The 27,976-nt window shown below is 38.4% G+C and overlaps 7 protein-coding genes across 7 annotated transcripts; 1 reads left to right on the forward strand and 6 right to left on the reverse strand.

The window, feature by feature from the left end:
- Nucleotides 1–1,161: 1,161 nt before the first annotated feature.
- LOC126055378 (transmembrane protease serine 3) lies at nucleotides 1,162–10,570 on the reverse strand. Its single transcript, XM_049844291.2, has 9 exons — nucleotides 10,309–10,570; nucleotides 9,866–10,139; nucleotides 9,600–9,698; nucleotides 9,275–9,488; nucleotides 2,825–3,098; nucleotides 2,296–2,563; nucleotides 2,110–2,208; nucleotides 1,672–1,859; nucleotides 1,162–1,320 (listed from the first exon to the last, which is right to left on the reverse strand). Exons 1-9 carry the CDS (start codon nucleotides 10,546–10,548, stop codon nucleotides 1,219–1,221), a joined length of 1,758 nt encoding a protein of 585 aa, XP_049700248.2. The 5' UTR covers nucleotides 10,549–10,570; the 3' UTR covers nucleotides 1,162–1,218.
- LOC110384492 (brachyurin) lies at nucleotides 6,683–8,313 on the reverse strand. Its single transcript, XM_021345792.3, has 5 exons — nucleotides 8,033–8,313; nucleotides 7,654–7,921; nucleotides 7,474–7,572; nucleotides 7,166–7,359; nucleotides 6,683–6,861 (listed from the first exon to the last, which is right to left on the reverse strand). Exons 1-5 carry the CDS (start codon nucleotides 8,270–8,272, stop codon nucleotides 6,757–6,759), a joined length of 906 nt encoding a protein of 301 aa, XP_021201467.3. The 5' UTR covers nucleotides 8,273–8,313; the 3' UTR covers nucleotides 6,683–6,756.
- A 1,429-nt stretch (nucleotides 10,571–11,999) lies between the features above and the next one.
- Nucleotides 12,000–13,401, reverse strand: LOC135117940 (collagenase-like). Its single transcript, XM_064038549.1, has 5 exons — nucleotides 13,153–13,401; nucleotides 12,796–13,063; nucleotides 12,558–12,656; nucleotides 12,253–12,440; nucleotides 12,000–12,174 (listed from the first exon to the last, which is right to left on the reverse strand). The coding sequence occupies exons 1-5, from the start codon at nucleotides 13,378–13,380 to the stop codon at nucleotides 12,070–12,072; spliced, it is 888 nt and encodes a 295-aa protein (XP_063894619.1). The 5' UTR covers nucleotides 13,381–13,401; the 3' UTR covers nucleotides 12,000–12,069.
- A 1,195-nt stretch (nucleotides 13,402–14,596) lies between these two features.
- Nucleotides 14,597–16,090, forward strand: LOC110384562 (collagenase). The gene is made up of 5 exons (XM_049844289.2): nucleotides 14,597–14,859; nucleotides 14,950–15,217; nucleotides 15,368–15,466; nucleotides 15,594–15,781; nucleotides 15,913–16,090. Exons 1-5 carry the CDS (start codon nucleotides 14,632–14,634, stop codon nucleotides 16,015–16,017), a joined length of 888 nt encoding a protein of 295 aa, XP_049700246.2. The 5' UTR covers nucleotides 14,597–14,631; the 3' UTR covers nucleotides 16,018–16,090.
- A 3,497-nt stretch (nucleotides 16,091–19,587) lies between these two features.
- Nucleotides 19,588–21,015, reverse strand: LOC110384483 (collagenase). The gene is made up of 5 exons (XM_021345782.3): nucleotides 20,760–21,015; nucleotides 20,388–20,655; nucleotides 20,182–20,280; nucleotides 19,863–20,050; nucleotides 19,588–19,741 (listed from the first exon to the last, which is right to left on the reverse strand). Exons 1-5 carry the CDS (start codon nucleotides 20,985–20,987, stop codon nucleotides 19,637–19,639), a joined length of 888 nt encoding a protein of 295 aa, XP_021201457.2. The 5' UTR covers nucleotides 20,988–21,015; the 3' UTR covers nucleotides 19,588–19,636.
- Nucleotides 21,016–23,929: 2,914 nt separating this feature from the next.
- Nucleotides 23,930–25,354, reverse strand: LOC110384486 (collagenase). The gene is made up of 5 exons (XM_021345784.3): nucleotides 25,095–25,354; nucleotides 24,737–25,004; nucleotides 24,531–24,629; nucleotides 24,212–24,399; nucleotides 23,930–24,090 (listed from the first exon to the last, which is right to left on the reverse strand). Exons 1-5 carry the CDS (start codon nucleotides 25,320–25,322, stop codon nucleotides 23,986–23,988), a joined length of 888 nt encoding a protein of 295 aa, XP_021201459.3. The 5' UTR covers nucleotides 25,323–25,354; the 3' UTR covers nucleotides 23,930–23,985.
- An 845-nt stretch (nucleotides 25,355–26,199) lies between these two features.
- Nucleotides 26,200–27,566, reverse strand: LOC110384487 (collagenase). The gene is made up of 5 exons (XM_021345785.3): nucleotides 27,300–27,566; nucleotides 26,946–27,213; nucleotides 26,759–26,857; nucleotides 26,452–26,639; nucleotides 26,200–26,336 (listed from the first exon to the last, which is right to left on the reverse strand). Exons 1-5 carry the CDS (start codon nucleotides 27,525–27,527, stop codon nucleotides 26,232–26,234), a joined length of 888 nt encoding a protein of 295 aa, XP_021201460.3. The 5' UTR covers nucleotides 27,528–27,566; the 3' UTR covers nucleotides 26,200–26,231.
- Between the last annotated feature and the right edge of the window lie 410 nt (nucleotides 27,567–27,976).

Genomic DNA, 27,976 nt, shown 5'->3' on the forward strand with positions numbered 1-27,976 from the left:
AGCGCTATCCGGTAACATCTCTGTTAATGCAATAATAAGCAACCCTTTTTATTCTGGCCAGTAGGAACCAGTGACCTACTCGCAAGTACATATACTGATATTGCAGTCATATACTACTTGCAAGAACATAATACTGAGGTTTGGGCCTGGTGGGTCCCGCTGGAGTTTGCTGACCTCTTGCATCAACATTTATGAAGCCTCTTGCAAACTTCCACTGTCTATTTCTAAGGAATTCGGTTTATGGATTAAAGTCCTTATTTATAGAATTTATTTTCTTGTTTATCTGGCTAGTAAAAGCCTTTGATTATATAAATGTCTAGTTGTAGCGTCAAGTGCGCGCAAGTGGTCAGATAGGCAGTCGCTTCGTGTAAAGCACTGGTACTCAGCTGAATCCGGTTACACTGCAAGCCGACCCTAACATAGTTGGGAAAAAGGTTCGGAGGATGATGATGATTTCATTTGTAAATTATAGTCGTCAACGTAACATCTTAGTTTTTTAGAATTCCAAGTAATCTTAGATTTTTTTTACTCCTAGATTAACTGAGTCGATTTAGCTACAACATACTAAGTACCGCCTGACTCTTATTTAATTAGGGTTTTTTATGTATTAAAAATAGTAACAACTAAATGAAGAGACACTAAAACCGAATAATACTACGTACACATATAAACGTTTTTATTTAATTAGTCTATTTTTACATTATGTATGCGACCTGGTAGCATTATTTACGTCGACGCGCAGTATAAAATTGCACCTACGCACACATGCATAACATTTTTGCCTCATTGTCTTTGTTGTGATAGTAAGGCGACGCTCTATCTAGACATTCATACAATCAAAGGTAAAAGACTTAATGAGCGCATCCGGCCGTGCTCTCGCTGAGGCGGCATATTGGGCTGACATAGTGTAGTCTCAATAAATGACATGTCATCGACACGAAAGAAGAAGAAGAAGAAAGGTAAAAGCTTATGAAAGCAAAAATTGTAGACTACCGAAGTGCATCGAGGAAAGGTAAGTGTCGTATAAAGTCTCGACTGATTTAGTTTGGGTTATGGAAGAAAGAATATACGTATTTTGGGCATCGCAGTACTCCAAATATGACACAAGTCTTATATTCTACATCCAAAGCAGTTTACCCCACGTTATAAAGAAAAACTAAATTACTTATTAATTTATTTATTTACAGTCAATATATGGCCTGATGTTAATGATGAATTTTACAGGTGGCTGTTTATCCAGTTCATGAAGTAAGTGACTCGTGCATATCCTGAGGGAAATCCGCTTTCGCAACTGCCGGCCCCGAATGAAGTAATTCCAATCTGAAAAAGCAATTAAACATAAAGTTAGAAAAAATTGAATATTTGCCCAATCTCTAAGTATTTTAGGAAGTCTTTTTGATGTTTTTTGGGATGATTGTTTATTCTCTGTTTGGAGAACTTGATTGATGTCCAACTGATGTCCAACTGCGGTCCCTGTATGTGTCACCATCTTGTTATGACGAGAGGTAATCGAAGTAAGAAAGACTGACAAACAGCCTTACGAAGGGGGCAGTCGCTCCATGAGAACACTGGTTTTTAGATGAATCAGGTTAAACTGGAAGCCGACCCCAAAAGGCTGGGCAAATGATGACTAGCATGCGAGTTCATCTTAGAGAACAAAGATATACTTACTAAGAGTGGGCTGTTGTTCCTTACAACAGCGAGAGGACCGCCAGAGTCACCAGTGCAGATGCCCTTGTTACCAGCGCCGCTGGTGCAAACGTTAGAAGGTTGGACGAACGAGCCGAAGACCTGAGCGCAATCATCATTGCTGATCACAGGCAAGTCCACGTAGAGCAAATTTTCACTCGGGAACCCAACTACATAATCATAAAAAAATATTCCTTTACTATTGCAATCAAAATAAACGCAATCAAACAAACCTAATAAATATGAAATAATGTCAGCATTTGGCATCGAGAGAGGAAGATCAATATTGTCCATCAATATTATACCCCATGGAGGCTACAGACGGAATTGGCCCCGCATGAGTTTTGGTGACGAAATGAGAAGGCTTTTGTCGAGCAATACCAGTAGCAGTTTGGGTAAGGAAAAAAAATAAGTTCTTACCATCTGCAATTTTGCCATAACCAGATGCAATAGCTATGTCACCAGCGAAGTCTTCATTCAGCTGCTCACCAGTTGGCAGAGCGATTGGAGCGAGGATACCTGAAAATCGAAAGAAGAACAGTTTTAGAGATCTACTCGATAAATTATTTACATTAAAATGTTTTTGGATTTGAATCTAATACTCACTTGAAGTAGTGACGGCAGAAGGTAAGTTGATCATAGCTACGTCATTTCTGATGGTAGCTGCTATGTAATTTTCATGGAGAACAAAGTCACTGCTAACCACTCGGGTGCCACCACTGAATAACGTGACAGAGCCAAGAACAACGTTGATCCTCGTCACGACTGCTACAGCATCAGCCAAGTTGTGAGCTGCAGTGAGTACTCTCGTTGGAGATACTAGAACTGCACTGGCCACAGACATACCCATCGGTACTTCTGTTATTAGACCAACCTGGGGAAATAAAAATACTTATTATAATAGCTTATTTGTGATAGCTTAAGGCATGTTTTTTGAAAAATAAGTTTAAGGATATTATGTTCTTAGGGACCGTTTGTATTAAAATAAGTCCATTTAGATATTATTCTTTAAACTCGTATTATTATTGTTTCGTTACATATTGAAACCTAAATAGATACTAACAACAACAATTTTATTGCATGTAAGTACACTTAGAGTGTCATTAGTAGTTAATTATAAAATATAAAAAGGTACCTGGTATGGGAATTGTCCAAGAATAGCGTGAGATCCGCCAATGATCCTGCTTGGGTTACGTTGAGCTTCCTCCTCAGCTTTGCGGATCTTCTCAGCTAACGGAATTCCGACTCTTCCAATGTATCCATACGCTGTTCTTTGCTCAAAATCGATGACATCTTCGAGGGTGATATGCCTCGCGCAGGCAGCCGCTACTAGACACAACAGAGTCAATGCCGAGAACTTCATGTTGTCACTGCTAAGTAAAATAAAATCTGTGATATCGATGTTTATAATTTATATAATAGAACTGTTACACGATAAGACATTTCATTGATAATAATGTTTATAATAAGACTGCAGGGTTTTCCTATACATTATCTTTATCCATTTAATGTGTTATAAAAATCTCGGTAGGATGGACGATAACTTATTCGAACGTGTTGTTTGTAGTAATGTTCCCAGATTGCTGAAAAGAAGAGTTTGTCGTATTAATAGAGCATTTCTAAAAACTTGATTAACTTGTTTAATAGTAATCCCATTAGTGATATTTATAACACTTTTAATTTAAGGCTTGATAATGACACAATAATTGATGATTCAATTACCTACTGAAAGCTGATTCATTAGTCCTCGTAACATATTTTTTAATTTAACCGATATTTGATGAGTACATAGATTATAAACACTCAGATAATGTTTATTATTTATTTAATTATATGTATTCTATAGCCTGTAATAGTTGTAAAAAAGGCTCTAGCTTAGCTATAGAGACAATGAAACTTTCAGTAGGGACATATTCAGAGTATTATTCAACAAGATTACCTTATTTTAAAAAAATATTTCCAAAATGATTGGCGAATAAGATACCACATGAAATACAGTAAAAGCTAACTTAGCCTTTATCTTACATAGTAGCTAAAAGCCAGCTTAGTTAACTAAAATTATGCCGTCGCGTTGCGAATAAAATAGAAGTTTATTCGGTGCAGTTAAAAACCTGCGTCTGCATAGTAATCCTTAGGGACGAAATAGGACTTTTTTCAATCATATCTTAGTAAGGTTACCTACATTTATTAAACAAGTATTACTAATAATTATCGATAAAAAGATAAGCACTAGATTAAAACCCTTGACAATCCGGAGTCGGATTGATGCTTTTAAGGTTCCGTATATTAAACCGACTTCCAGAAAAAGAGGTACTCGATTTGGTTGGTGATGAAAAAAATAAATGCAAGTAATTATATTATCGATGACGGCTAATCCGGTTGAAATTATTAAGAAGATTTTTTTGATGTTCCTAAAGGTGTTGCTTGTACCTATAAAAATTGTGGTCCATTTCAAAAATCAAGATCTATCTAGGAAAATCAAAGTCACCTGAAATACATCACTCTTTGAACGTCAAAATTACATTACTCATTTAGACAGCCCCCAAAAACGCCCACCCTTAACTACTTCCCATATGTTTTTGCTGGGAAGAAGAAGTGGCATACGGTTAGTAGATCATTCGACAATCCCAACATATTTGGGAACAGGCTGAATAGTGAATAGTTTTATTTAAAGCTGTGGAAGTGCTGCAGTACCCTTCAGTATGAATAATCTAGCAATCACAATTCCTAATTATGGAAATACCTGTTCATTGTTTACCTATAATAAAAATTGGATATCCCCAAAAATCTGCGTTTTATCGGATTGCTTATGGTTTGATAAAAATGTAGATACATTATCACGAAGATAAAAATAAAATTTAATTATTATAATCGCAACCAGCGCTTGCGTATGACCTGTGCCTCAAGAACAAAAAAAAAACAAGTATGCGAATGCGTTGAATTCCTTGTTGATAATAGGAATATTGTTTTGTTGGATATTTTGATTTTCTCTTTCTATAAAAAAATAAAGTGAATAAAATAGATTTTAATAATTTTGGTAAAATATATTTTGGCCATTGTATTTACTTCATAAAGTCATGTCTGTCATCTTTGTACTTTCTTAATTTTTAGTATGTTCTGCGCACTGATTTATGTAATACAAATGGCGATGCAGGTTTTCACAGTATTAATTTTTTGGTATCTTTATCCTGTACCTATATATTTTTGTATTATATCAACATATAATATTGGAGCACCTACTGTATTAGAGGTAGTATTTACGCGGGTTCTTGCCTATTCTTCGCCACATTTTTAATGATGATTTCCTCCTAGCCGATTTATCGTCCCCGGTGCGGTGGCCGTTCTCATACAAGGAGTCAAGCTAACTGCGCAGGCCATTTAATGGTGCACAAGCATTTGCACAGACACAGGTGCACTCACTATTCCTTCACTCTCATAACCCAATGGGACGGCAATCCGACACAACCGGAAAGAGATCAGGCGCAGGACCGACATTTACGTGCTCTCCGATGCACGGGTGTATCAATCACCAACTTCCAGGCTCCGGGCTGCTTTGTGAAAGTTATTAAAACCCGTAAACCCATCCGATTTTAAATATTGAAGTAATATAACGTATGTCTTAATAACACACATTTTAAGACCTGTCCGTTGCAACTTGATGTAAACAGATTGAGCACAAATTGCATTACCTTTGTAAGTTAAGTAGACTTAAGTGAAGTACCTACAGTTTTGTAAGTGTGTCAAGCAGACGTTATATCATACTTTTAAGAAAAGATTGCAGATAAATATCTTCTGAATGTTCATTGGAATTTGTAATAGCCTGGAGCTTATGATTTGACAAAACCAAAAGAGGTAACCTACTTATTTATGATGATTTAGGTAAGTTAAAAAAACCTACAAAACATAAATAATATATTTTAATTAATTTCTTAGCAAGCAGTTGTTTTATAAATTCTTTAATTTTAATTTTACACTTCAAGCTAATGATGTCGTATAAAAAAGATAATTACATTTCAAAGATAACAAACTAATTTATCTTTAAATAACATAATCACTTATAATCACACGATTAACGATTATGAATTAGGTATTGTTTTGTGACGTTTTTACTATAATCATCTGCATTGGCCTATGTGAAACAAATAAGTAGATACTATCATCGATCCTTAATAATATTTTATTTAATAATATTGTGTTATTTCTTGTTTACACTTCTTAATTAAGCAATTAAATTAACAAAACTATTATACCATATTCTATCACTTAGATATCTAGACATAATGTTTTTTCCTTTTATTTTTTAAGTCGATAAATCCTTTGACGTTAGTCTCTATTAATTCCATGTATATTCCAGTATTTATACTATGTACCTACACAGCATAAAAACCCGTGAAAATCATCTACTTTGCTTTACATTATTTTGTTTCTTACTATTCAGTACTTAACGTCATATCAATGTACTAATTATTGTTTTTCAGCAGATAACAATATAAGCTATGAAAGGATTTAAATTTGATATATGGAAAACCCCAAATTATCTTCGACTCATCGTAGTTGCGCACCGAGTTTGTATGTTTTTTGAGTGTTTTAAAATTGTTAGTGTCTCTATTGAATTCAAAAACATTGGAAAGTTTTTCTTATCATTCAATTTAATGTTCTACATTATGATTAGTCATTTGAAATTTTATTTAATGCGGTGTAAATAAAAAAAGGCATAACTAAAATGTTTCACAAAATTGAGTTAGGTATAACACATATTTGGAATCAGATTGAAATGGTCTAAATCTATGTATAATGTGAAGAAAATAATGAACATGGATGTGAATGAATATAGAAGAAGGGGACGACCATAAAAACGATGGATGGATTGTATGAAAGTCGACATGGCCTGAATAGTATGATGGAAGAAAACATGCTGTGCCGACCCCTAATTATAAAATGGGATAAGAGCAGGAGAATTAAATGAAATAGAAATAAATAAAATACCAATCTCGGTTTTTTGTTATGCTATGCATGTATAATAAATCAGATTTTCTATATTATTGTATATTTTGTTACAAAGTTATTTCAAAGGTATCTTTGAATCCAGCTCATGAACGATGTAACTCTTGCGTAAACTGACGGATAACCTGCCTCACAACCTCGCGGGCTTCCAAATGAAACAACACCAATCTGTTGAAGATAATAAATTAATAAGAAACAAGCTTCCATTACCGATTGTAGGTACTACTTTTCGCATCCGCATAAAAAGTACTTGTTCCTGAGATTAGTGCGTCGAAGCATACTCAGCAGCCACGACTGCAGCTTCAACGTATTATAATATTTGTGTAAATAAAAACGTTCACCCCGTAACACCTTGATGTAAAAAGGAATATATTCAAATACGCGTTTTGAAGAAAACTGGTAATCTAGATGCTTACTTAAAAATAATTGGGAACAATAGTAGTTTCTGGAATGATTCTTCTGTTATACTTGCCAATAGAGGTCTGTTGTTCCAGGAGACAGCGAGTGGACCACCGGAGTCACCAGTGCAGATGTTCCTACCACCAGCACCGCTCGTGCATATGTTGGAGGATTGCAAGTTCAAAGGATACGTGGGGAGACAGGCCGCGTTTGAAATCACTTGCACGTTCACGAAGCTCAGACGCTGATTAGCGACGACACCTCCGACTAAAATGAAAGAAAAAAGTGTATATTTACAAATTGTGGAGCCTATAATATAAATATTAGTGTAAGTAGCAGAACTGTTCTGTTATATTTTGTGCAGAAAAAATAAGTACATACTGTCAGACGTTTTTCCAAAGCCTGATGCCACAGCGGTAAGACCGACGAAATTTTCATTCAATAGAGATCCAGAAGGCAGGGCGATAGGAGCGATTACACCTGGTAATGAAAGTAATTTTCCGTGAGATGATCGGCCAGCACGATCGCAGTATACACATTCAACGGTTTAAATATACTTACTAGAAGCGCCAACGGCTGAAGGTAAGTTGATAATAGCCACATCGTTTCTGACAGTTGCTGCGTGGTAATTTTCGTGTATTACGAAGCTATTGGCGGTCAGTCTAGTGCCTCCAGCAAATATAGTAATGGAGCCGAGCACGACTGTGATTAGTGTGACGGATGACACGGCGTCGGCTAAGTTGTGAGCAGCAGTTAGGATTCGTCTGTTGTTGACAAGAATGCCTCCGCCAAACGGAGTACTGCCTGGAAGATGAAGGAGAAGCCCAGCCTGTAAAGAAAATAAGGATTTGTGAATCCGTATGTGTAAAATTACATTGAGAAATGCATGGAAATATTTTTTGTCAAGTCGTAGAATACAGAATAACAATAAAAAAGTTACCTGATAAGGGAACTGCTCCAGACTAGCAAGTTGACCACCTACTATCCTGGATGGATCCCGTATGCCTTCTTCTTCAGCCTTACGAAGCTTTTCAGCTAAAGGAACACCGACTTTATTCAGATAGCCGTATGCGGAGTTATTTTCTAATTCGATGACATCTTCAAGAGTAATATGCCTCGCTGAGACTACTGTCAGGGCCAAAATGGTCACAACCAGTGACTTCATGTCAAAGGATTTCATTCAACAACTGGGTGACAAAATTTTCCCCCATTCATATTTATAAGCATATGATCACCAGAATTCCCAGCTCAGAATCAAATTATCGATACATTAGATAATGATAAAAATAAATATGTTATGTGTGATAAACAAAAATATTGGGGGGTTCTTATGATGGTTACATGACTATCAATTAAGAGATTAAATAATCATGTCTTAGGTTTTTTGAAATGATTGAATATCGTCTTACTTTATCTTGTAATGTAAGTAATATTACCAGTCCTTCTCTTTCCCTCCTTCCCTCTGTTTTGTATCAGTACACCTGTTGCATCTGCGCTTTAGACCTTTTTGACTGATTACATATTTAGCTGATAAATCTTGTTTGAGGATCGGAAGATTTTGCGCAATGTGGTTATTTCTACACTCCCGAGCAAAAAACTGGAATCGCCCCCTTGCGCTATACAAATACAACGATTGCCCATGGTACAATATTTACAGTTAAAAATTTATGGTCTCATTTGAAAGCTTTTAGCTTTAAATGAAGGGTAGGTAGAAACAAACAAAAATTATGTATTTTTATGTCTGTAATATTTTTGATATTGGTGAGTAAAAATTGATGTTTTCGGGTAACAAAAAGAAATAAAAGACCTCGGTATATTGTTATTCTGTTCATTTAAAATAAAATATTTTAAAGATATAATTTACGTTCAGTTTTTCAAAGTCGTCTTTGAATCCAGCTCATGAAGGATGTAACTCTTGCATAAGCTGAAGGGAATCCAGCTTGACAACCTCGCGGGCTTCCGAATGAAACAACTCCAATCTGTTGAAGAGAGATAATAAATTATTAAAAACTTGTTTGGAATCGCGCGAAGATAAAAGGTTGGTATCTAGCCTATAGCCCCGATTTGATAAATGGGCAATTTGTAAACATCTTTAGTTAAAGGAGCAAGTTCGAACACCAACCGTTTTGGTAGAAACTGGACTAAACATTATTGGAATAGATGATTCTTCTTCTTTATAGACTATAAGAAAAGTATACGTGCCAACAAAGGTCGGTTGTTCCTGATAACGGCGAGTGGACCACCGGAGTCACCGGTGCAGATGTTCCTACCGCCAGCACCACTCGTGCATATGTTGGAGTCCTGCAAGCTTCCACCGAACGTGGAGCGACAGTCCGCGTTTGAAATCACTGGCACGTTTACGAAGCTCAGACGCTGGTTAGCGACTACACCTCCGCCTAAAATATAAAAATAAAACTTTATGTTTACAATTACAAAGCCTACAATATAATTACTGTAGGTAGCAGAAGCATTCTCCTATAATTTTTGCAGAAGAAATTAATACATACTGTCAGAAGTTCTTCCGAAGCCTGATGCCACAGCGGTAACACCAACGAAATTTTCGTTCAGCTGAGATCCAGAAGGTAGCGCGATAGGAGCAATTATACCTGATAATGATAATAATATTGATTACGTAATAATGACATGTTAAAGGTTTAATTGCAGAACAGAGAATAAATGAGTAAATTAACTCTTTAAGTCCCGTAAGGTGACCGATCACTGCAATTTGCGTCATAGATACTACGCCATTCAATTCATTCATAAACATACTTACTAGAAGTCGAAACTGCTGACCGTAAGTTGATCATAGCCACATCGTTTCTGATAGTTGCTGCGTTGTAATTTTCGTGTAGTACAAAACTGTTGGTGGTTAGTCTGGTACCCCCAGTAAATATAGTAGTAGAGCCGAGTACAACAGTGATCTGTGTGACGGATGATACGGCGTCCACTAAGTTGTGAGCAGCAGTGAGGATCCGTCTATTGTTGACAAGAATACCTCCACAAAATGGTGGAGTACTAAAGCCCGGAAGATGAAGGAGAAGCCCAGCCTGAAGAGAAAACGATAATTTATGAATATGTAATCTAAATATGTGACTTTCTATCCACTTGTATAACATAGATCAATCTGTAAAGTGCTTACTCTATTTTTGTCCGTACTATATAGACGTAAGTATTTATTTAAACAACCATATATTAACAGAACAATCAAAAAGTTACCTGATAAGGGAATTGCCCCAGACTGGCAAGTTGACCACCTACTATCCTGGATGGATCCTGTATGCCTTCTTCTTCAGCCTTACGGAGCTGTTCAGCTAAAGGAACAGCGATTTTATTCAAATAGTTGTATGCAGAGTTATTTTCTAGTTCGATGACATCTTCAAGAGTAATATGCCTCGCTGAGACTACTGTCAGGGCCAAAACAGTCACAATCAGTAACTTCATGTCAAAGAATTTCATTCAACAACTGGGTGACAATACTTCCTGCTATTCATATTTATAAGCATGATCACCCCACTCGAAAAAAAATTATGTAGGTATAGATAAAAACCAAAACAAATATAAGATGTTAAGCATGATAAACAAAAATATTAGGCGGTTCTTATGATGCTCACATGACTTTTAATTAAGAGATAAAATAATAATGTCAAAGCGGATTTTCAATCATTGAATATCATTTTACCATCTTTTCCTTATATTATTTCCAAACTTCAGTAAATTATTCAATATTATTCAAACAGGGATTGAGGAAAGAAGATTTTTCAAAATATAGTCATTTTAATAGGGGATAATTTAGCGACTGAGCAATAAATAAAATATTATGAACTTAGACTAAAATCGTCTGTAAGTCGAGTGGAAGTGAAAGTAAAAAGTGAAGAAAATCGCAGTGCCTACTATCGGGTGAATCTCAATTTTGCATCAGCTTATTACTGCAATGTCATTGTCATAAAATGCTGATTCCTTCAGCACGTCCTATGTATACAGCCAATGCATGCCAATTGCCAATTTTATTTGACGAGCAACGAGCGGCTCGTTGCTCGCTGGTTTCCCTGTGACAAGACCGACGTAGGTACTGACTGTACGAATGCTCGCGGTGTAACACGTTACATTACGCCCCGTAACGCCGGTACCCACCTTTACAATTTACATTATTTTTAGCCATATCGACTTTCAGGTAAGTACCTATCCTTTTTTTCCTTATTTGTTACTCGTAGATGATGACTTAATCATCCGTAAATGGATATGAGCTGTATGCAAAGCAGCTGTCGGGGTCTTATTTCATGAAATAAAAAAATCTTATATTCTTTTACTTTTTGTCACTACAGCAATATTTTAGACTGTGTACAAAACTTATGTGAAAGATGACTAGGCAATAATTTGATAGCGTCGGTGTTTTTTTATCTACATGAAATTAAACTACTTACTTGTGTGATTGCTTATAAAGATGACAGTTTTGATGAATGGATAATAAAGTTAATCATTCATATTGCCTATTTGGAATTACCTAAGTTAATTTCATTGGCTTGTGCAATGCAGTAGGTAAGTAATAATGTAGATAAACGCTAATCTTTGCAGTGGGAAATACCACAACCTAAGTGTAGTTTACTATGATTTTTTTATAAATATTTCCTTATCTGAACGGATTCGCCAAACCAAGTTTTGCCTTGAACACAAGGTCACAAATAGCTTAGTAAAGTTGCCTTTGCGCATCGTAGGAGTATTTATATAAGGACCTAGCAACTAGAGCGTCTATTTTCAAGATGCCACTTTGCTTTGAAGCTTTGATGAAAAGCTTTGCGACTCATGAGGTTGACGTCAAGCCAAATGAATGAAATAATCATTTTGGGTCAACTCTTTTCGTGGTCATATAACTGTTATTTCTCAATGCTATAGAAAAAGTAAACACACTCTTTATTTTAAATATTCCGCTTTAATTTATAAATATTATGTTATAACGATAGCCAAAACTGCGTCACATTTTTAAAGACGTTGGTTGATCCAGCTGATGTATGAGGTGACTCTAGCGAAGGCAGAAGGTGCTCCGACTTGACAACCACGGCCGGATCCGAATGAGGTAACACCAATCTGGTAAAAAAAAAATAATGTTAATAAACTAGTTTGATACCTAATATACGTATCGATTAAAATAAACATTTTAATTACCAAGATGCGTCTGTTGTTGCTGGTTACGACAAGAGGGCCGCCGGAGTCACCCTGGCAAGTGCCTCTGCCGTTGGCGCCGCTGGTGCAAATGTTTGAAGACTGGAGGATGAAGGGGAAGGACACACTGCATACGCTGTTCGTAATCACAGGCAAGTTGACGTGGTTCAAGGTTGGGCTGACGCTTCCACCTAAAATCAATGTATAATAACTTATTCAAATATTTTAATAAAATAAGCAGGTATGTTAGGTAGATATTTGAACATTTAGAAACATTATGGTCGCTAAATAATATATTATTAACTTACCGTCAACAGTGCGACCGAAACCAGACGCAGTGGCGGTGAATCCGGCAAACTGGTTGTTGAGCTCATTACCAGAGGGCAGCGCGATTGGGGCGATGTTGCCTGTTAAGATGATAACTTTGTCAATAAAAAATAATACTTTTTGTAAAAAAAATACATTAGCCCTTCAAACTTGTTTCGTTAGATATACAATAGTAGCATGTGTAAAATGACAGTACTTAATAAAGTTTTTAAAACTCACCAGAAGAAGCAACGTTCGATGGCAAGTTGATGATGGCAATATCGTTACGGATCAGGCTAGGGGTCCAGCTGCCGTGCATGACGACGTTATTGGTGAAAAGTCTGGTACCACCGCTGAAAAAGGTGATGGAGCCGAGTACGACTGTCAAACTAGTTGCTTGGTTGATGCCATCAAACCAGCAGTGAGCGGCAGTGAGCACCCTCCTCTGGTTGAGCAAAGAACCACCGCAAGCGCTCTGACCGAGAGGTAAATTAATGACAAGACCAGCCTGGAAAATAATGTTCGAAAAAAGTTAGTAATTACCCACAAGATGATGTTTTAAATACAGCATTTTGATATATAATAAGGTTATATGACCTGGTACGGGAATTGTCCGAGGCTAGCAGAGGATCCGCCGACAATTCTGGATGGGTTACGGGAAGCTTTCAACTCGGCTATGCGAATCTCTTCGGCCAGAGGGATACCAACTTTAGTGTGGTACCCGTAGGCGGTGATGTCGTCAAGATCGATGACATCCTCCTGGTTGATGTTCCTCGCGGACGCCACCGCCGCCAGAGCCAATACCGTCACAGCTAAGAGTTTCATGGTCCGTATGCAAAAAACTAATACCTACTACTTCCATTCTGTTGTGAATATTTATATGATTCGCCAAGGAGATAACTCTAAGATTAAGATAACTCTAAGATAACTATACTATACTCTAAGATAACTCTAAGATTGTAGAATAAAATCTATCCTATTTATCTTAATCTATAAGGAGATTATAATTTGATTTTACAATTACTTATGATCGGATAATCTTAAATTGTCTTTTATGTTTAATTACGTAGTCTTAGCAGATAGTTGGAGATACGGTGATAATCAATGTCTTATGATTGTTTATTTCATGTCTGTTAGCTGAATTTGTGTCTCTTGCATCGGCATGCCTTCCTTTATTCACGTGCGAAGTGCCATGTTTGTCTTTGAGATGTTTTGATTCCAGTCCCTATATACGTACCTATATGGTATAGTGAAAGGCACAATTAGGTAATGAGTTCACGAATTTGGATAAGGCGTTTGATTTGGAGAACATGTAGAAAGTTTTAATTTATCTCTTTCAGCCTAATTCAGTACATTATTTTTAAACAAAAGATTACTTTCTTGCTTTCAGTGCTATTTTTGTTCATGACCGCGACAGTTTTCGATTTACGGAAAAGCTTTGAAAATTGTAAAAGGAATCTTTACTTAATGGGTTTGTTTAATCAGAGTCAAACTTCTAAGAAATATCGAATTATATCGCTGTTGTCTGAAACGATATTATTTATCGTTTTAACGTGTAAATCAATATAATTTAAACGGGTTTAATGGAGTCTGGAGATTTCACATTCTAGACGTAAAAGTGCAACCCTGATTTTTTTTTCTGTACCGGCTTTTTGCGAGCATGTTAAAGCAATTAAGGGCATATAGATTCATCAAGACAATTTTTAGCAACCAAAATGATGTCACCCACCCAGGCATCATAAAAGAACTTTCGGCACCATTAACACATACGGCACAAAAAGCTGTATACATTTTTATTAATGCAAAATCGGCATAATTAGTGAAAATTGACGTTTAAACGGATATTGTACTATTACTGAAATATTAAATATGCTTCGGTATCAACGAGACACAACATGAATATGTATAATCGATAGTAATATAGTAATTGTGAAATCAAATTATAATCTTCATATTAGATTAAGATAAATAGGATAGATTTTGTTCTATAATCAATATCTTGGAGTTATCTCTCTAGCGAATCATATAAATATTCACAGCAGAATGAATTAGTTATTAGTTTTTTGAATTCGAACCATGAAACTCTTGGCAGTGATTGTATTGGCTCTGGCGGCGGTGGCGTCCGCGAGGAACATCAACCAGGAGGATGTCATCGATCTTGACGACATCACCGCCTACGGGTACCACACTAAAGTTGGTATTCCTCTGGCCGAAGAGATTCGCGTAGCCGAGTTGGAAGCTTCCCGCAACCCATCCAGAATTGTCGGCGGATCCTCTGCCAGCCTCGGACAATTCCCATACCAGGTCATACAACCTTCTTATACATCAAAATTTTACATCAAATCAGTCATCTTGTAGGTAATTTCTAACTTAAAAAAAAATGTTTTTTTACAGGCCGGTCTTCTCATTAATTTACCTCTTGGCCAGAGCGCTTGCGGTGGTTCTTTGCTCAACCAGAGGAGAGTGCTCACTGCCGCTCACTGCTGGTTTGACGGCATCAACCAAGCAACTAGTTTGACAGTCGTACTCGGCTCCATCACCTTTTTCAGCGGTGGCACCAGACTGAACACCAATAACGTCGTCATGCACGGCAGCTGGACCCCCAGCCTGATCCGTAACGATATTGCCATTATCAACTTGCCATCGAACGTTGCTACTTCAGGTGAGTTTTAAAACCTAATTAGGTACTAACATTTTACACAATGCTACTATTGTCATATACCTAACAAAACAAGTTCGAAGTGATAATGTCGTACTGACTTTTTTTAACAAAATTTTTTGATGTTTATTTATCACGTTATCATCTCAACAGGCAACATCGCTCCAATTGCGCTGCCCTCTGGTAATGAGCTCAACAACCAGTTTGCCGGGTTCACCGCCACTGCGTCTGGTTTCGGTCGCACCGTCGATGGTAAGTTAAAAATATATTATTTAACGATCAAAATGTTACTAAATGTTAAAATTTGTACCTAACATACTTGCAAATATTATTATAATATTTGAATAAGTAGGTAAAGTAATATTTTCTTTGATTTTAGGCGGAAGCGTCAGCCCAACCTTGAACCACGTCAACTTGCCTGTGATTACGAACACCGTGTGCAGTGTGTCCTTCCCCTTCATCCTCCAGTCTTCAAACATTTGCACCAGCGGCGCCAACGGCAGAGGCACTTGCCAGGGTGACTCCGGCGGTCCTCTTGTCGTAACCAGCAACAACAGACGCATCTTGGTAATTGAAATATTTACTATAATCTATTATTATTTGTATTTAAGAAAAAAAAACATAATAAATGAAGAAAACTTAAAGCATATGAGACGAGTCTTTAAACTAGTTCATTAACATATTTTTTTATTTCACAGATCGGTGTGACCTCATTCGGATCCGGCCGTGGTTGCCAAGTCGGAGCTCCTGCTGCTTTCGCTAGAGTCACCTCATTCATCAGCTGGATCAATCAACGTCTTTAAAAATTTCAGACTGACTTTGGAAATAGTTAAAACATGATATTTTAAAATTAAAGGATATATAAAAAGATAGAAATGTATTTACTTTTTTTAACGCGTCAATAACACTCACTCAAGAACAGCAAAATCTAGTTAACTTAAATGAAAGACTCCAAAGTCGTCCAAACCAGCCCACAAATTAATATTTTATTTATTTGGCTTTCGCCAACCTCATGGGAAAAACTGGCTACCCGAAGAGTATATTGCCGCAAACATTTCATCAAAGCGTACAAGATTATTATTACTTGAAGACCAAGGCACCAAACGCCAGCATATCTACAGTGCTTGAGGGCAACTTCAGTGAGCTATTTGTAAGCGCGTGTTTAGTATGTCACCGTCATCGGAAATATATTATTACCACTAGGCCCACTAGGCACACCCACTAGGCCAGTGGGTAAAGCACCTATCTTTTTGATGTCCTTTTTTAAGTCCAAAAATGCAATTCGATATATTGTTATACTTTGCATTTAAACTTTAAGAACTTCCGGAGTTAAAAAAGGACATTCAAAATTACTATGAAGTGTCCTATTACCACAATCGTTAAGATCACGCAACATATCGAATGTTAACTTAAGTAAATGATCAAAAAACTATTTAATATTTGAATCCTGCTGATGCAGTCAGGAGACCAGTTGATGCAATCAGGTTAAACGTCAGTTTTCATCAATAATGCTGAGTTTATATCTAACAGAGTTCCAGAAGAGGTTTGAATTTTTTGATACACTTACATTTCGTCAGGACATGGAATAATACCACAGTAGTCGTCCACATCACCTATAATCGTTTTAGTATCTACTTCAATAATCACGATAACTACCATACATCGGATAGTACTGATGCACACCGCCTGAACTTGGTTTCTCTTCAAGGTTCCATCAAGCGACGTTCTCATCTCTCGTCACCGTTACTACCACATACAAGCAACCAGCCGACCATATTGCCGTATCCGACATAATAATATGTCGGAGGCGAACATCAAGGATGGCACTATCGTCCGACATCAGTTAGGGTAATGAAGCAAAGAGATAACTCAAAGAAACTCAAAACTCAAACGAACTCAAAAGTCAAACGTTTATTCAAATTAGTCAGAACAAAAGACAGCCCCCAAAACGCCCGCCCTTCGCCACTTCCTATGTGTTTTGGCTTGGGGAGAAGAAGTGGCGGAACAAACTCCCCAGCAACACATGTCTGTCTGTTAGGTTAGAAGAACCTTTACACTTTAATTTCAAAAGACACTTTACACACTTTACAATATGGATCTACAACAGTACTACAACACTAGGCAATAACACTAGGTACACTACACGTAACGAAAGGCAGTATCGAGATGTGCGCAGCACGACGACTCGACCAAGACTGAGCTCCGCGGACGCCACGCCGACCACCACTACTCTTCCAAGCGCGCCAAAATGTTGTTTCACCGGAAACGCCACCAGAGGGCGCGCTTGCGTGACGTTTAGTGTCCGTACTATTGACAGTCTCCGACACGGCCATCCTGCGTAGACCCACGTCCTCGTGGGTTAATCTGCAACAACACAAACACAGCACAGTATGCACAGTACAACCTCGGCCACTCCTGACCACTATGTAGCACACAGGCTACCAACTGCCACACAGGCTCCTAACTGCCACACAGACTCCTAACTGCCACACAGGCTCCTAACTGCCACACAGGCTCCTAGCTGCCACACAGGCTCCTAGCTGCCACACAGGCTCCTAGCTGCCACACAGGCTCCTAGCTGCCACACAGGCTCCTAGCTGCCACACAGGCTCCTAGCTGCCACACAGGCTCCTAGCTGCCACACAGGCTCCTAGCTGCCACACAGGCTCCTAGCTGCCACACAGGCTCCTAGCTGCCACACAGGCTCCTAGCTGCCACACAGGCTAGTCATTGTCAAGTTTGTCTGATCAATCTAAACATTTTCAATGCAATAGAATGCTTTCACCTTGTGCGATGACATGCGATGTCCTGGCCTGCCGCAACTCATACGGCCTCCACGACGAATCCGGGGGAGGATGACGCTCCAAACAGCAACTGCAGCGCACCTCGCGCGCCGCTTGACTAGTGGACCTCGTCCTGTTCTCCAGGCTCGGTTCACCTTAGATGTTATCTCAACGCGCATGACGATGCGCACATCGCTATGGCGCGCAGTACAGCAAGGCTTTCGCGGACGTGAAGCCACGGAGATGCACGAGCACCAACACTCCGACCTCACGATGACACGTCAGGGTCCTGGCAGCTGGGATGCTCCGCAGTAATTTTGTCGCCATATTGCACAATAACGACCGTCATTGTTGAAACATGAAAAAAGACAAATTCGGTTAATTTTCTAGCATACCCTCAATAACTAACTTGACATGTAACAATGGAAACCGATACACCATTACCGTAACCGTGGTTACCATACTTGTACCTTCGCTGAAATTCTCAATAAATCTTCTACTACAAACTCACATTTGAAATTATCGACGTTCTATTTTTTTTTTGTCAATGGGCAGAATTTTATCTTCGCATGGCGAATTCTTAACACATGTGGGCATTCGGATTACATCCCACTTCTGATGTCGGAGGCGAACATCAAGGATGGCACTATCGTCCGACATCAGTTAGGGTAATGAAGCAAAGAGATAACTCAAAGAAACTCAAAACTCAAACGAACTCAAAAGTCAAACGTTTATTCAAATTAGTCAGAACAAAAGACAGCCCCCAAAACGCCCGCCCTTCGCCACTTCCTATGTGTTTTGGCTTGGGGAGAAGAAGTGGCGGAACAAACTCCCCAGCAACACATGTCTGTCTGTTAGGTTAGAAGAACCTTTACACTTTAATTTCAAAAGACACTTTACACACTTTACAATATGGATCTACAACAGTACTACAACACTAGGCAATAACACTAGGTACACTACACGTAACGAAAGGCAGTATCGAGATGTGCGCAGCACGACGACTCGACCAAGACTGAGCTCCGCGGACGCCACGCCGACCACCACTACTCTTCCAAGCGCGCCAAAATGTTGTTTCACCGGAAACGCCACCAGAGGGCGCGCTTGCGTGACGTTTAGTGTCCGTACTATTGACAGTCTCCGACAAATATATTTGTGTAATAGCTTTTTTTCCGTGTGATAATGATATAAAACTGTTTATATGATGCCTTAGAGGAGCGATAATTTAGGTGGCTAAAAATAGTCTTTCTACTCTCCGTAAGATATTGCTTTAACTGGGCCGCAAAAAGTCTGCTTTCTTGAAAGAATATAGAAAACATTTAAGAGAGATTTAGAATTTGTTTAGAGTAGGAACCGCACACTGTAATCTTTTGGTCAACCGATTGTTTGGGCTCATAAATCAATATGAAGATAAAGTAACAAATCGACTGAAAACTTTGAGATTGGAATAAAGCTCTTCTTTAAAACAATTTTTTGTAACCACTGCATCGGGTCAACTGTCGGCCGACTGTCTGCAGTGTGCTCTTAAGTAGGGTACTCTTAGACGCAAATATATACTTTCATAGGTCAATTAAATTATATTCTTTTATATTTTGAGACGTTTATTTATTTACAAAGAAAGTCCACAATATATTGATATTTATAGACGTTGGTTGATCCAGCTGATGTACGAGGTAACTCTGGCGAAGGCAGCTGGCGCTCCGACTTGACAACCACGGTCGGATCCAAATGAGGTAACACCGATCTGTTAAAAAGAAGAATACATGTACTGATGAATCTTAAACTTTGCTCAAACCTTTGTAGCGCATTTTTTATGTTTATCTGAAAAACAAATTGTTGAGATAAATAATAATATGTTTATTTACCAAGATGCGTCTGTTGTTACTGGTTACGACAAGAGGACCGCCGGAGTCACCCTGGCAAGTGCTTCTGCCGTTGGCGCCGCTGGTGCAGATGTTGGAAGACTGGATGTACAGAGGGAAAGACTGCCAGCATACGTTGTTCGCGATCACAGGCAAGTTGACGTGGTTCAAAGTTGGGCTGACACTTCCACCTAAAAGCAGAGCAAAATACATATTGTAATAACATTCAAAAATCAAATATGAGCAATGATAAGGATTATACAACACCCATGCATGACATACGATTTGGTATAAAAATAAAATTGTGGGTTTTGTCTCTTACCATCCCTGGTGCGACCGAAACCAGACGCAGTTGCAGTGAATCCGGCAAATTGGTTGTTGAGCTCATTGCCAGAGGGTAGAGCAATGGGAGCAATGTTGTCTGTTGACAAAAACGTTATAAATAAATACATCTGTGTATTGGTTCATTAAAATTAGTTTAACTTAATCTCAATATTACATAACTTCCTTATAGATCTTTTTACTTACTTGAGGTACCTACGTTGGAAGGTAGGTTTATAATAGCGATGTCGTTACGAATAAGGTTAGGGTTCCAACTGCCGTGCATGACGACGCTATTGGAGTTCAGTCTGGTGCCTCCAAAGTACAAGTTTATTGAGCCGAGTATGACTGTCAAACTGTTAGCCTGGTTGCGACCATCGAACCAGCAGTGAGCGGCAGTGAGCACTCTCCTTTGATTGAGCAAAGAACCACCGCAAACGCTCTGGCCAAGGGGTAAATTAATGAGAAGACCGGCCTGAAAATAGATTTTGAAAAAAGTTAGTAATTACTAGACGACATAATATTTTACAATATAACAAATTAGGTTTGTTTTGTGATTATACAAGAAGGTTGTATGACCTGGTAAGGGAATTGTCCGAGGCTAGCAGAGGATCCGCCGACAATTCTGGATGGGTTGCGGGAAGCTTCCAACTCGGCTATGCGAATCTCTTCGGCCAGAGGAATACCAATTTTAGTGTGGTATCCGTAGGCGGTGATGTCTTCAAGATCGACAACTGCCTCGTGGTTGATGTTCCTCGCGGACACCACCGCCACCAAAGCCAACAGAGTCACAGCCAAGAGTTTCATGGTTCCGATGCAAAAAACGAATAATACTTACATTCTGCTGCAACTTTTTATATGGTTCGCCAGAAAGATAATTCTTTGGATTAAATCTATCCTTTTAATCTTAATCTATAAAAAGATAACAATTAATTGGATTTCCCAATTACTCATAATCGGTTAGTCTTTTCTTTCATTCTTAATTAGGTAGCTTCGTTAGACAGTCAGCTTCACATATATTGCAGTACACTCTTTGCTCATTGGAAATTACCATTTACCTATAAAACATAGACCTTAACAAAATTATGTCTGCCTTGAATATGTAAGGTTAGCAAGAATTGCAACTGAGGATTTTTTTTTAAATTTCGTCCGTCTCATTTTAATTTAGTTTACCTAGGACTATCGTTTTTAAATAAGATTATAATATTTTCAGTGTACCTTGAAATAAACTCCGAGTGTGACCGTTAGACATAGCAGAAAATTACTTATGTATGTGCAGAGTTGACAATAAGAACAATTTTGAAATCTGTAAGTGCTGTGCTGTCTTTAACTACTCAATTAACCGCCATGAAAGATTGAAGAGTTGCATTCAACCTACTACAAAGTATAACAGCGCATGACGAAGTTTAGGTCTTGTTCTGCTTGAAAACCGTGATTTTCGCTCTGGACGCTTCATCATGTACGCCATGATGTGTTCAAAATCACCTTATATTATTAATCATTATCATAAGGCCCTTCTTTAATATATATTTTTCAAGACGTTTTTGTTTTTATTGTGTACAATATGTTATTTTAAAATAAACTAGATCCTATTCAATTTCAATCCGATTTATTTGCGATAAGTGTTGGTAAAATTTGGGTCTTAAATAATAAATAACATAGGTATTTATAATCCGCAACTCTTAGTCATAATAATGTGACATGCAAACAGTTTACTCAATTATTATTACACCATTATTTTAAATTTTGATCATAATTGAGTCATAAATCCTTATTGACAATATATATGATACTATTATATATCTTTAATAATTATGTCATTAGGTACTTTGTTTTTGTAAAGTAGTAAGTTTGCAAAATTCTCCTTGGTACGTACTACTGAGGTGGTAAATCCATCTGTTGCGCTGCTGCACCCGGTAATTACTGCTGGACTTACAAATTAAAATTCCAAGGATATAATGAAATAGGACTTGACTAGAAAAAACTTTTTTTTGGAATTGGGTCTTTTCTTTCAGTAGTTACTCCAAAGTACAGAATTCAACCAAAATTCTCTGTGTCATCATCTTTTACTCTGAAAGTCGTGGTGGCCTCTCGAGTATCGATTCCAGCGTGGGTTCGATGCCAGGTCAGGAAAGTACCGATGAAACTTTTCTAAGTTTGTATGTACTTTCTTGGACACCAATGACTGTGTTTTAGATGGCACGTTAAACTGTAAGTCCTGGCTGTCATTGAATATCCTTGGCAGTCGTTATGGTTTGTCAGAAGCCAGTAAGTCTGACGCCAGTCTAACAAAGGACTCTCGGGTTGCACGGGTTGAGGAGGTCAGATAGGCAATCGCTCCGGTTAGTCTGGAAGCAGACCCCAAACCAGTTGGCTCGGGAGATAATGTTGATGATCATCTTTTACTCTGGGAGACGTATAAAACAATAGATCGTATTCAATGCATTCCCATGGCATCTACTTCCATATCCAGAGGAAGATGGCAAAATGATGGAAGATGGAAGTGTTTGTCCGCGAAGGAATTTTTGTATCGCAGATCGTTTTATAAAGTCAACAATCTTTACTCATAGAGAGAGGCGACTGTACGAATTAAATAGTCTAGTCTAGTTGTATCCATTTTTGTAACACCATAGGAATCGATAGTTTGACTACCCAGCACAGAAATGCACGAGAAAATGTTGTATTCTATACTCACTTTTAAGTAAATGCATAATTCTGCTTGTTTAGGAGAAGGTATAGGAGTGATAGTTATGTAGCAGAATAATGTTATTATACTTGTTTGAAATTAGTATTCGAATTAGGTATTTAGGCACTTGTCTCACCGGCAACGATTAACGAGTAACGAGTAGAGCTAGAACTAGAAACGAGTTAGCGAGACGCGGGGAGCGAGTGCGTAGTTCCGATATTTGTGTAGCTCGGCTATAAGCGAGTGTGCGAGTTAGGCGGGCGATTACTCGCATCACTCGCTCGCTAGATACGCACTGTAGAGAAATGACTGGTTGCTCTCTCGGCGTGAGTTCTGAATGCTTGGCGAGTGTCGCCGAGCGAGTGTTATCTTCCATAGCTTTTGTCGCTCAGCGACAAACTAGTGAAGCGAGTGCTCGCCGGCAGTGTGAACAGTCAGCGATCAACTATTTGTATATGCATCTCTTTTATTCACACGGAAAGTATATCTATTGTACGTTTCTTGAGCGAGAAAATAGCCGATAGTTAGTCGTTTTCTCGTCTTTGGTGGGACAACTGCCATAAAGGCAGTTGTCCCACCGGCAACGATTAACGAGTAACGAGTAGAGCTAGAACTAGAAACGAGTTAGCGAGGCGCGGGGAGCGAGTGCGTAGTTCCGATATTTGTGTAGCTCGGCTATAAGCGAGTGTGCAAGTGAGGCGGGCGATTACTCGCATCACTCGCTCGCTAGATACGCACCGTAGAGAAATGACCACAGGTTGCTCTCTCGGCGTGAGTTCTAAACGCTTGGCGAGTGTCGCCGAGCGAGTGTTATCTTTCATAGCTCTTGTCGCTCAGCGACAAACTAGTGAAGCGAGTGCTCGCCGGCAGTGTGAACAGTCAGCGATCAACTATTTGTATATGCATCTCTTTTGATCACTTGGAAAGTATATCTATTGTACGTTTCTTGAGCGAGAAAATAGCCGATAGTTAGTCGTTTTCTCGTCGTTGGTGGGACAACTGCCTCACTCTGAAAACACAGTCGGTAGGTACATAATAAGATTGGTCAATTAAATTACAATCATTTATATTTACAATCGTTTATTTTATTTACAAAGAGAGTCCACGATATATTGATGTTTATAGACGTTGGTTGATCCAGCTGATGAAGGATGTCACTCTGGCGTATGCAGCAGGGGCACCAACTTCGCAACCACGGTCGGATCCAAATGAGGTTACACCAATCTGTTACGAAGCAAAATATATTCATGAATAACGAACTTTGATCAGTCCTTTTGTGTTTTTTTTTAATGTTTATCTGAAAAACAACAAAAATAAGACGATAAATAATGATATGGTTATTTACCAAGATGCGTCTGTTGTTGCTGGTTACGACAAGAGGACCGCCGGAGTCACCCTGGCAAGTGCTTCTGCCGTTGGCACCGCTGGTGCAAATGTTAGTAGACTGGAGGACTGGAGGGAAGGACTGCCAGCACAGATTGTTCGCGATCACAGGCAAGTTGACGTGGTTCAAAGTTGGGCTGACACTTCCACCTAAAAGCAGAGCAAAATACATATTGTAATAACATTCAAAAATCAAATATGAGCAATGATAAGGATTATACAACACCCATGCATGACGTACGATTTGGTATAAAAATAAAATTGTGGGTTTTGTCTCTTACCATCCCTGGTGCGACCGAAACCAGACGCAGTTGCAGTGAATCCGGCAAATTGGTTGTTGAGCTCATTGCCAGAGGGTAGAGCAATGGGAGCAATGTTGTCTGTTGACAAAAACGTTATAAATAAATACATCTGTGTATTGGTTCATTAAAATTAGTTTAGCTTAATCTCAATATTACATAACTTCCTTATAGATCTTTTTACTTACTTGAGGTACCTACGTTGGAAGGTAGGTTTATAATAGCGATGTCGTTACGAATAAGGTTAGGGTTCCAACTGCCGTGCATGACGACGCTATTGGAGTTCAGTCTGGTGCCTCCGAAGAACAAGTTGATTGAACCGAGTATGACTGTCAAACTAGTAGCTTGGTTGCGACCATCAAACCAGCAGTGAGCGGCAGTGAGCACTCTCCTTTGATTGAGCAAAGAACCACCGCAAACGCTCTGACCAAGTGGTAAATTAACGAGCAGACCAGCCTGGAAGATTAAGTTTGAACAAAGTTAGTTAGACTGTTTTACAATATAACAAATAAGTTTGTTTTGTGAGGTACGAGAAGATTGTACAACCTGGTAAGGGAATTGTCCGAGGCTAGCAGAGGATCCGCCGACAATTCTGGATGGGTTGCGGGAAGCTTCCAACTCGGCTATGCGAATCTCTTCGGCCAGAGGAATACCAACTTTAGTGTGGTACCCGTAGGCGGTGATGTCTTCAAGATCGACAACTGCCTCGTGGTTGATGTTCCTCGCGGACACCACCGCTGCCAAAGCCAATAGAGTCACAGCCAAGAGTTTCATGGTTCCGATGCAAAAAACGAATAATACTTACATTCTGCTGCAACTTTTTATATGGTTCGCCAGAAAGATAATTCTTTGGATTAAATCTTTCCTATTAATCTAAATCTATAAAAAGATAACAATTAATTGGATTTCCCAATTACTTATAATCGGATAGTATTGTCTTTTATTCTTAATTTCGTAGTCTTAGCAGACAGTCAGCTTTGGATAAACGTTTTGCTCATTAGAAATTACCGACTGCCTTTAAAATCTGGACTTGAATTCTTTCTGCCTTGAATATAAATTGAGTATTGCTAGATAACAAGTGAGGCCATTTTTTTTTATTTCATCATCATCATCATCATCATCTCAGCCATAGGACGTCCACTTCTAAACATAGGCCTCCCCCTTAGATTTTTTATTTATTTAAGCGAATTTGTCGTTTTTAATCTTCTCTGTGTTGTACACATGATGTATGTATGTTCAGTTTACCTCGAATCTAACTCCGAGTGTGACTGTTTGATATAGCAAATAAATACTTATGTAAGTGAAGGGTTAAAAATATGAAAAAAATTTACACCTTCTATTTGTCACTCATTCGATTTTCGCCATCACTACTTTCTTCTACATTATTATTTCCTTCTTATTTCTACATTCATCATCATAAAATTGTATGCAATTATTTCTATAGAAGTAACTGCTAGCCCTTCTATAATAATTTTGTGTAAGTTTTTAAGATTCTCCTTGATTTTTGATTTGTCTGCTGTGCTGTACTGGCTCATTTGTACTCTATAATTACTGCAGGATCAGCAAATTAAAACTCCAAGAATATCATGAAATAGGACTGGGTAGGTATTATGACTGGTCAATTAAATTATGATACTATATTTATTGATACGTTTACTTTATTTGCAAAGAGTCCAAGAATATTTATAGACGCTGGTTGATCCAGCTGATGTAAGAGGTAACTCGGGCGAAGGCAGCTGGCGCTCCGACTTGGCAACCACGACCGGAACCAAATGAGGTCACACCAATCTGTTTAGAAGAAAAAATATTCATAAGCCTCAACCTTTGTTCAATCCTTTCACAGTTTAATAAGCGAATTTTGTGTTTTACTAAAAAAGAAAGAATTAATGATATGTTTATTTACCAAGATGCGTCTGTTGTTGCTGGTTACGACAAGGGGACCACCAGAGTCACCATCGCAAGTACTCCTACCGTTGGCGCCGCTGGTGCAAATGTGAGAAGACTGGATAATTCCAGGGAAGGACAGCCAGCAAACACTGTTCGTGATCACAGACAAGTTGACGTGGTTCAAAGTTTGGCTGACACTACCACCTAAAATCACAGCAATAGAACATAAATATTCAAACTTTAAATTAAGTCAATTGTAAAATGAAAGTATGGATATCAAGTACGGTTGTTATTCAAACAAAATTATAAGTTATGGCTCTTACCATCCCTGGTGAGGCCGAAACCAGATGCAGTCGCGGTGGCACCAGCGAACTGATTGTTGAGTTCATTACCAGAAGGCAGGGCTATAGGAGCGATGTTGCCTGTTGATAAATATTACAATGTAAACATTTATGTCATTTGTTTCATCTAGAAATAATACATGACTTCCATTAAGATCTTTTCACTTACCTGAAGTAGCTACGTTAGAAGGTAGGTTTATAATGGCGATGTCGTTACTAGCAAGGTTATGGTTCCAGCTGCCGTGCATGACGACGCTATTGGTGTTCAGTCTGGTACCTCCGAAAAACAAGTTGATTGAGCCGAGTACGACTGTCAAACTAAAAGCTTGGGTTTCACCATCAAACCAGCAGTGAGCGGCAGTGAGCACTCTTCTCTGATTTAGCAAAGAACCGCCGCAAGCGCTCTGTCCAAGGGGTACATTAATTAGCAGACCGGCCTGAAAAATATTTTCAAAAAGTTAGCAATTACCTACAAGATGGCTGACTTTATGGCGTATCGTGATATAGAAGAATGTTGTATGACCTGGTACGGGAATTGTCCGAGGCTGGCAGAGGATCCGCCGACAATTCTAGATGGGTTACGGGAAGCTTCCAACTCTGCTACGCGAATCTCTTCGGCCAGAGGAATACCAACTTTACGGTGGTATCCGTAGGCGGTGATGTCTTCAAGATCGACAACTGCCTCGTGGTTGATGTTCCTCGCGGACACCACCGCTGCCAAAGCCAATAGAGTCACAGCCAAGAGTTTCATGGTTCCGATTTGAAAACAGAATGCTACTACATATTATTTTTCCGTGGATATTTATATGATTCTCCCAGAAGATAACTCTTACAAGACCTTATTCTTTTTATCTTTATCATTATAATATGATTAATTTTTGAATTCCCAATTACTCATACCATAACAGGGCAGATATTATGTAGTTTTTTCTTTTATTCTTACTTGAGTTGTCGTAAAAGATAGTTAGCTTCCGACGTTATTTATTGAAAGTAACTTGCTTGTGGAAATCGAATTAAAAAAATAATATCTGTTTTAAATACGATTTTTCTACGAATTGCGGTATATAAATATTCTATCCTTTCAATATAATAAAGTCGAATCAATTATTTGAAAGTCGTTTAAACATGATAGTGTTTTAATATGCACATCTCGAAATTAGTTAGTATATCTAAGTGGAGCGTTGACAATAACCTGGATTA

The sequence above is a fragment of the Helicoverpa armigera genome, chromosome 16 (assembly GCF_030705265.1).
Source record: "Helicoverpa armigera isolate CAAS_96S chromosome 16, ASM3070526v1, whole genome shotgun sequence".
NCBI lineage: Eukaryota > Metazoa > Arthropoda > Insecta > Lepidoptera > Noctuidae > Helicoverpa > Helicoverpa armigera.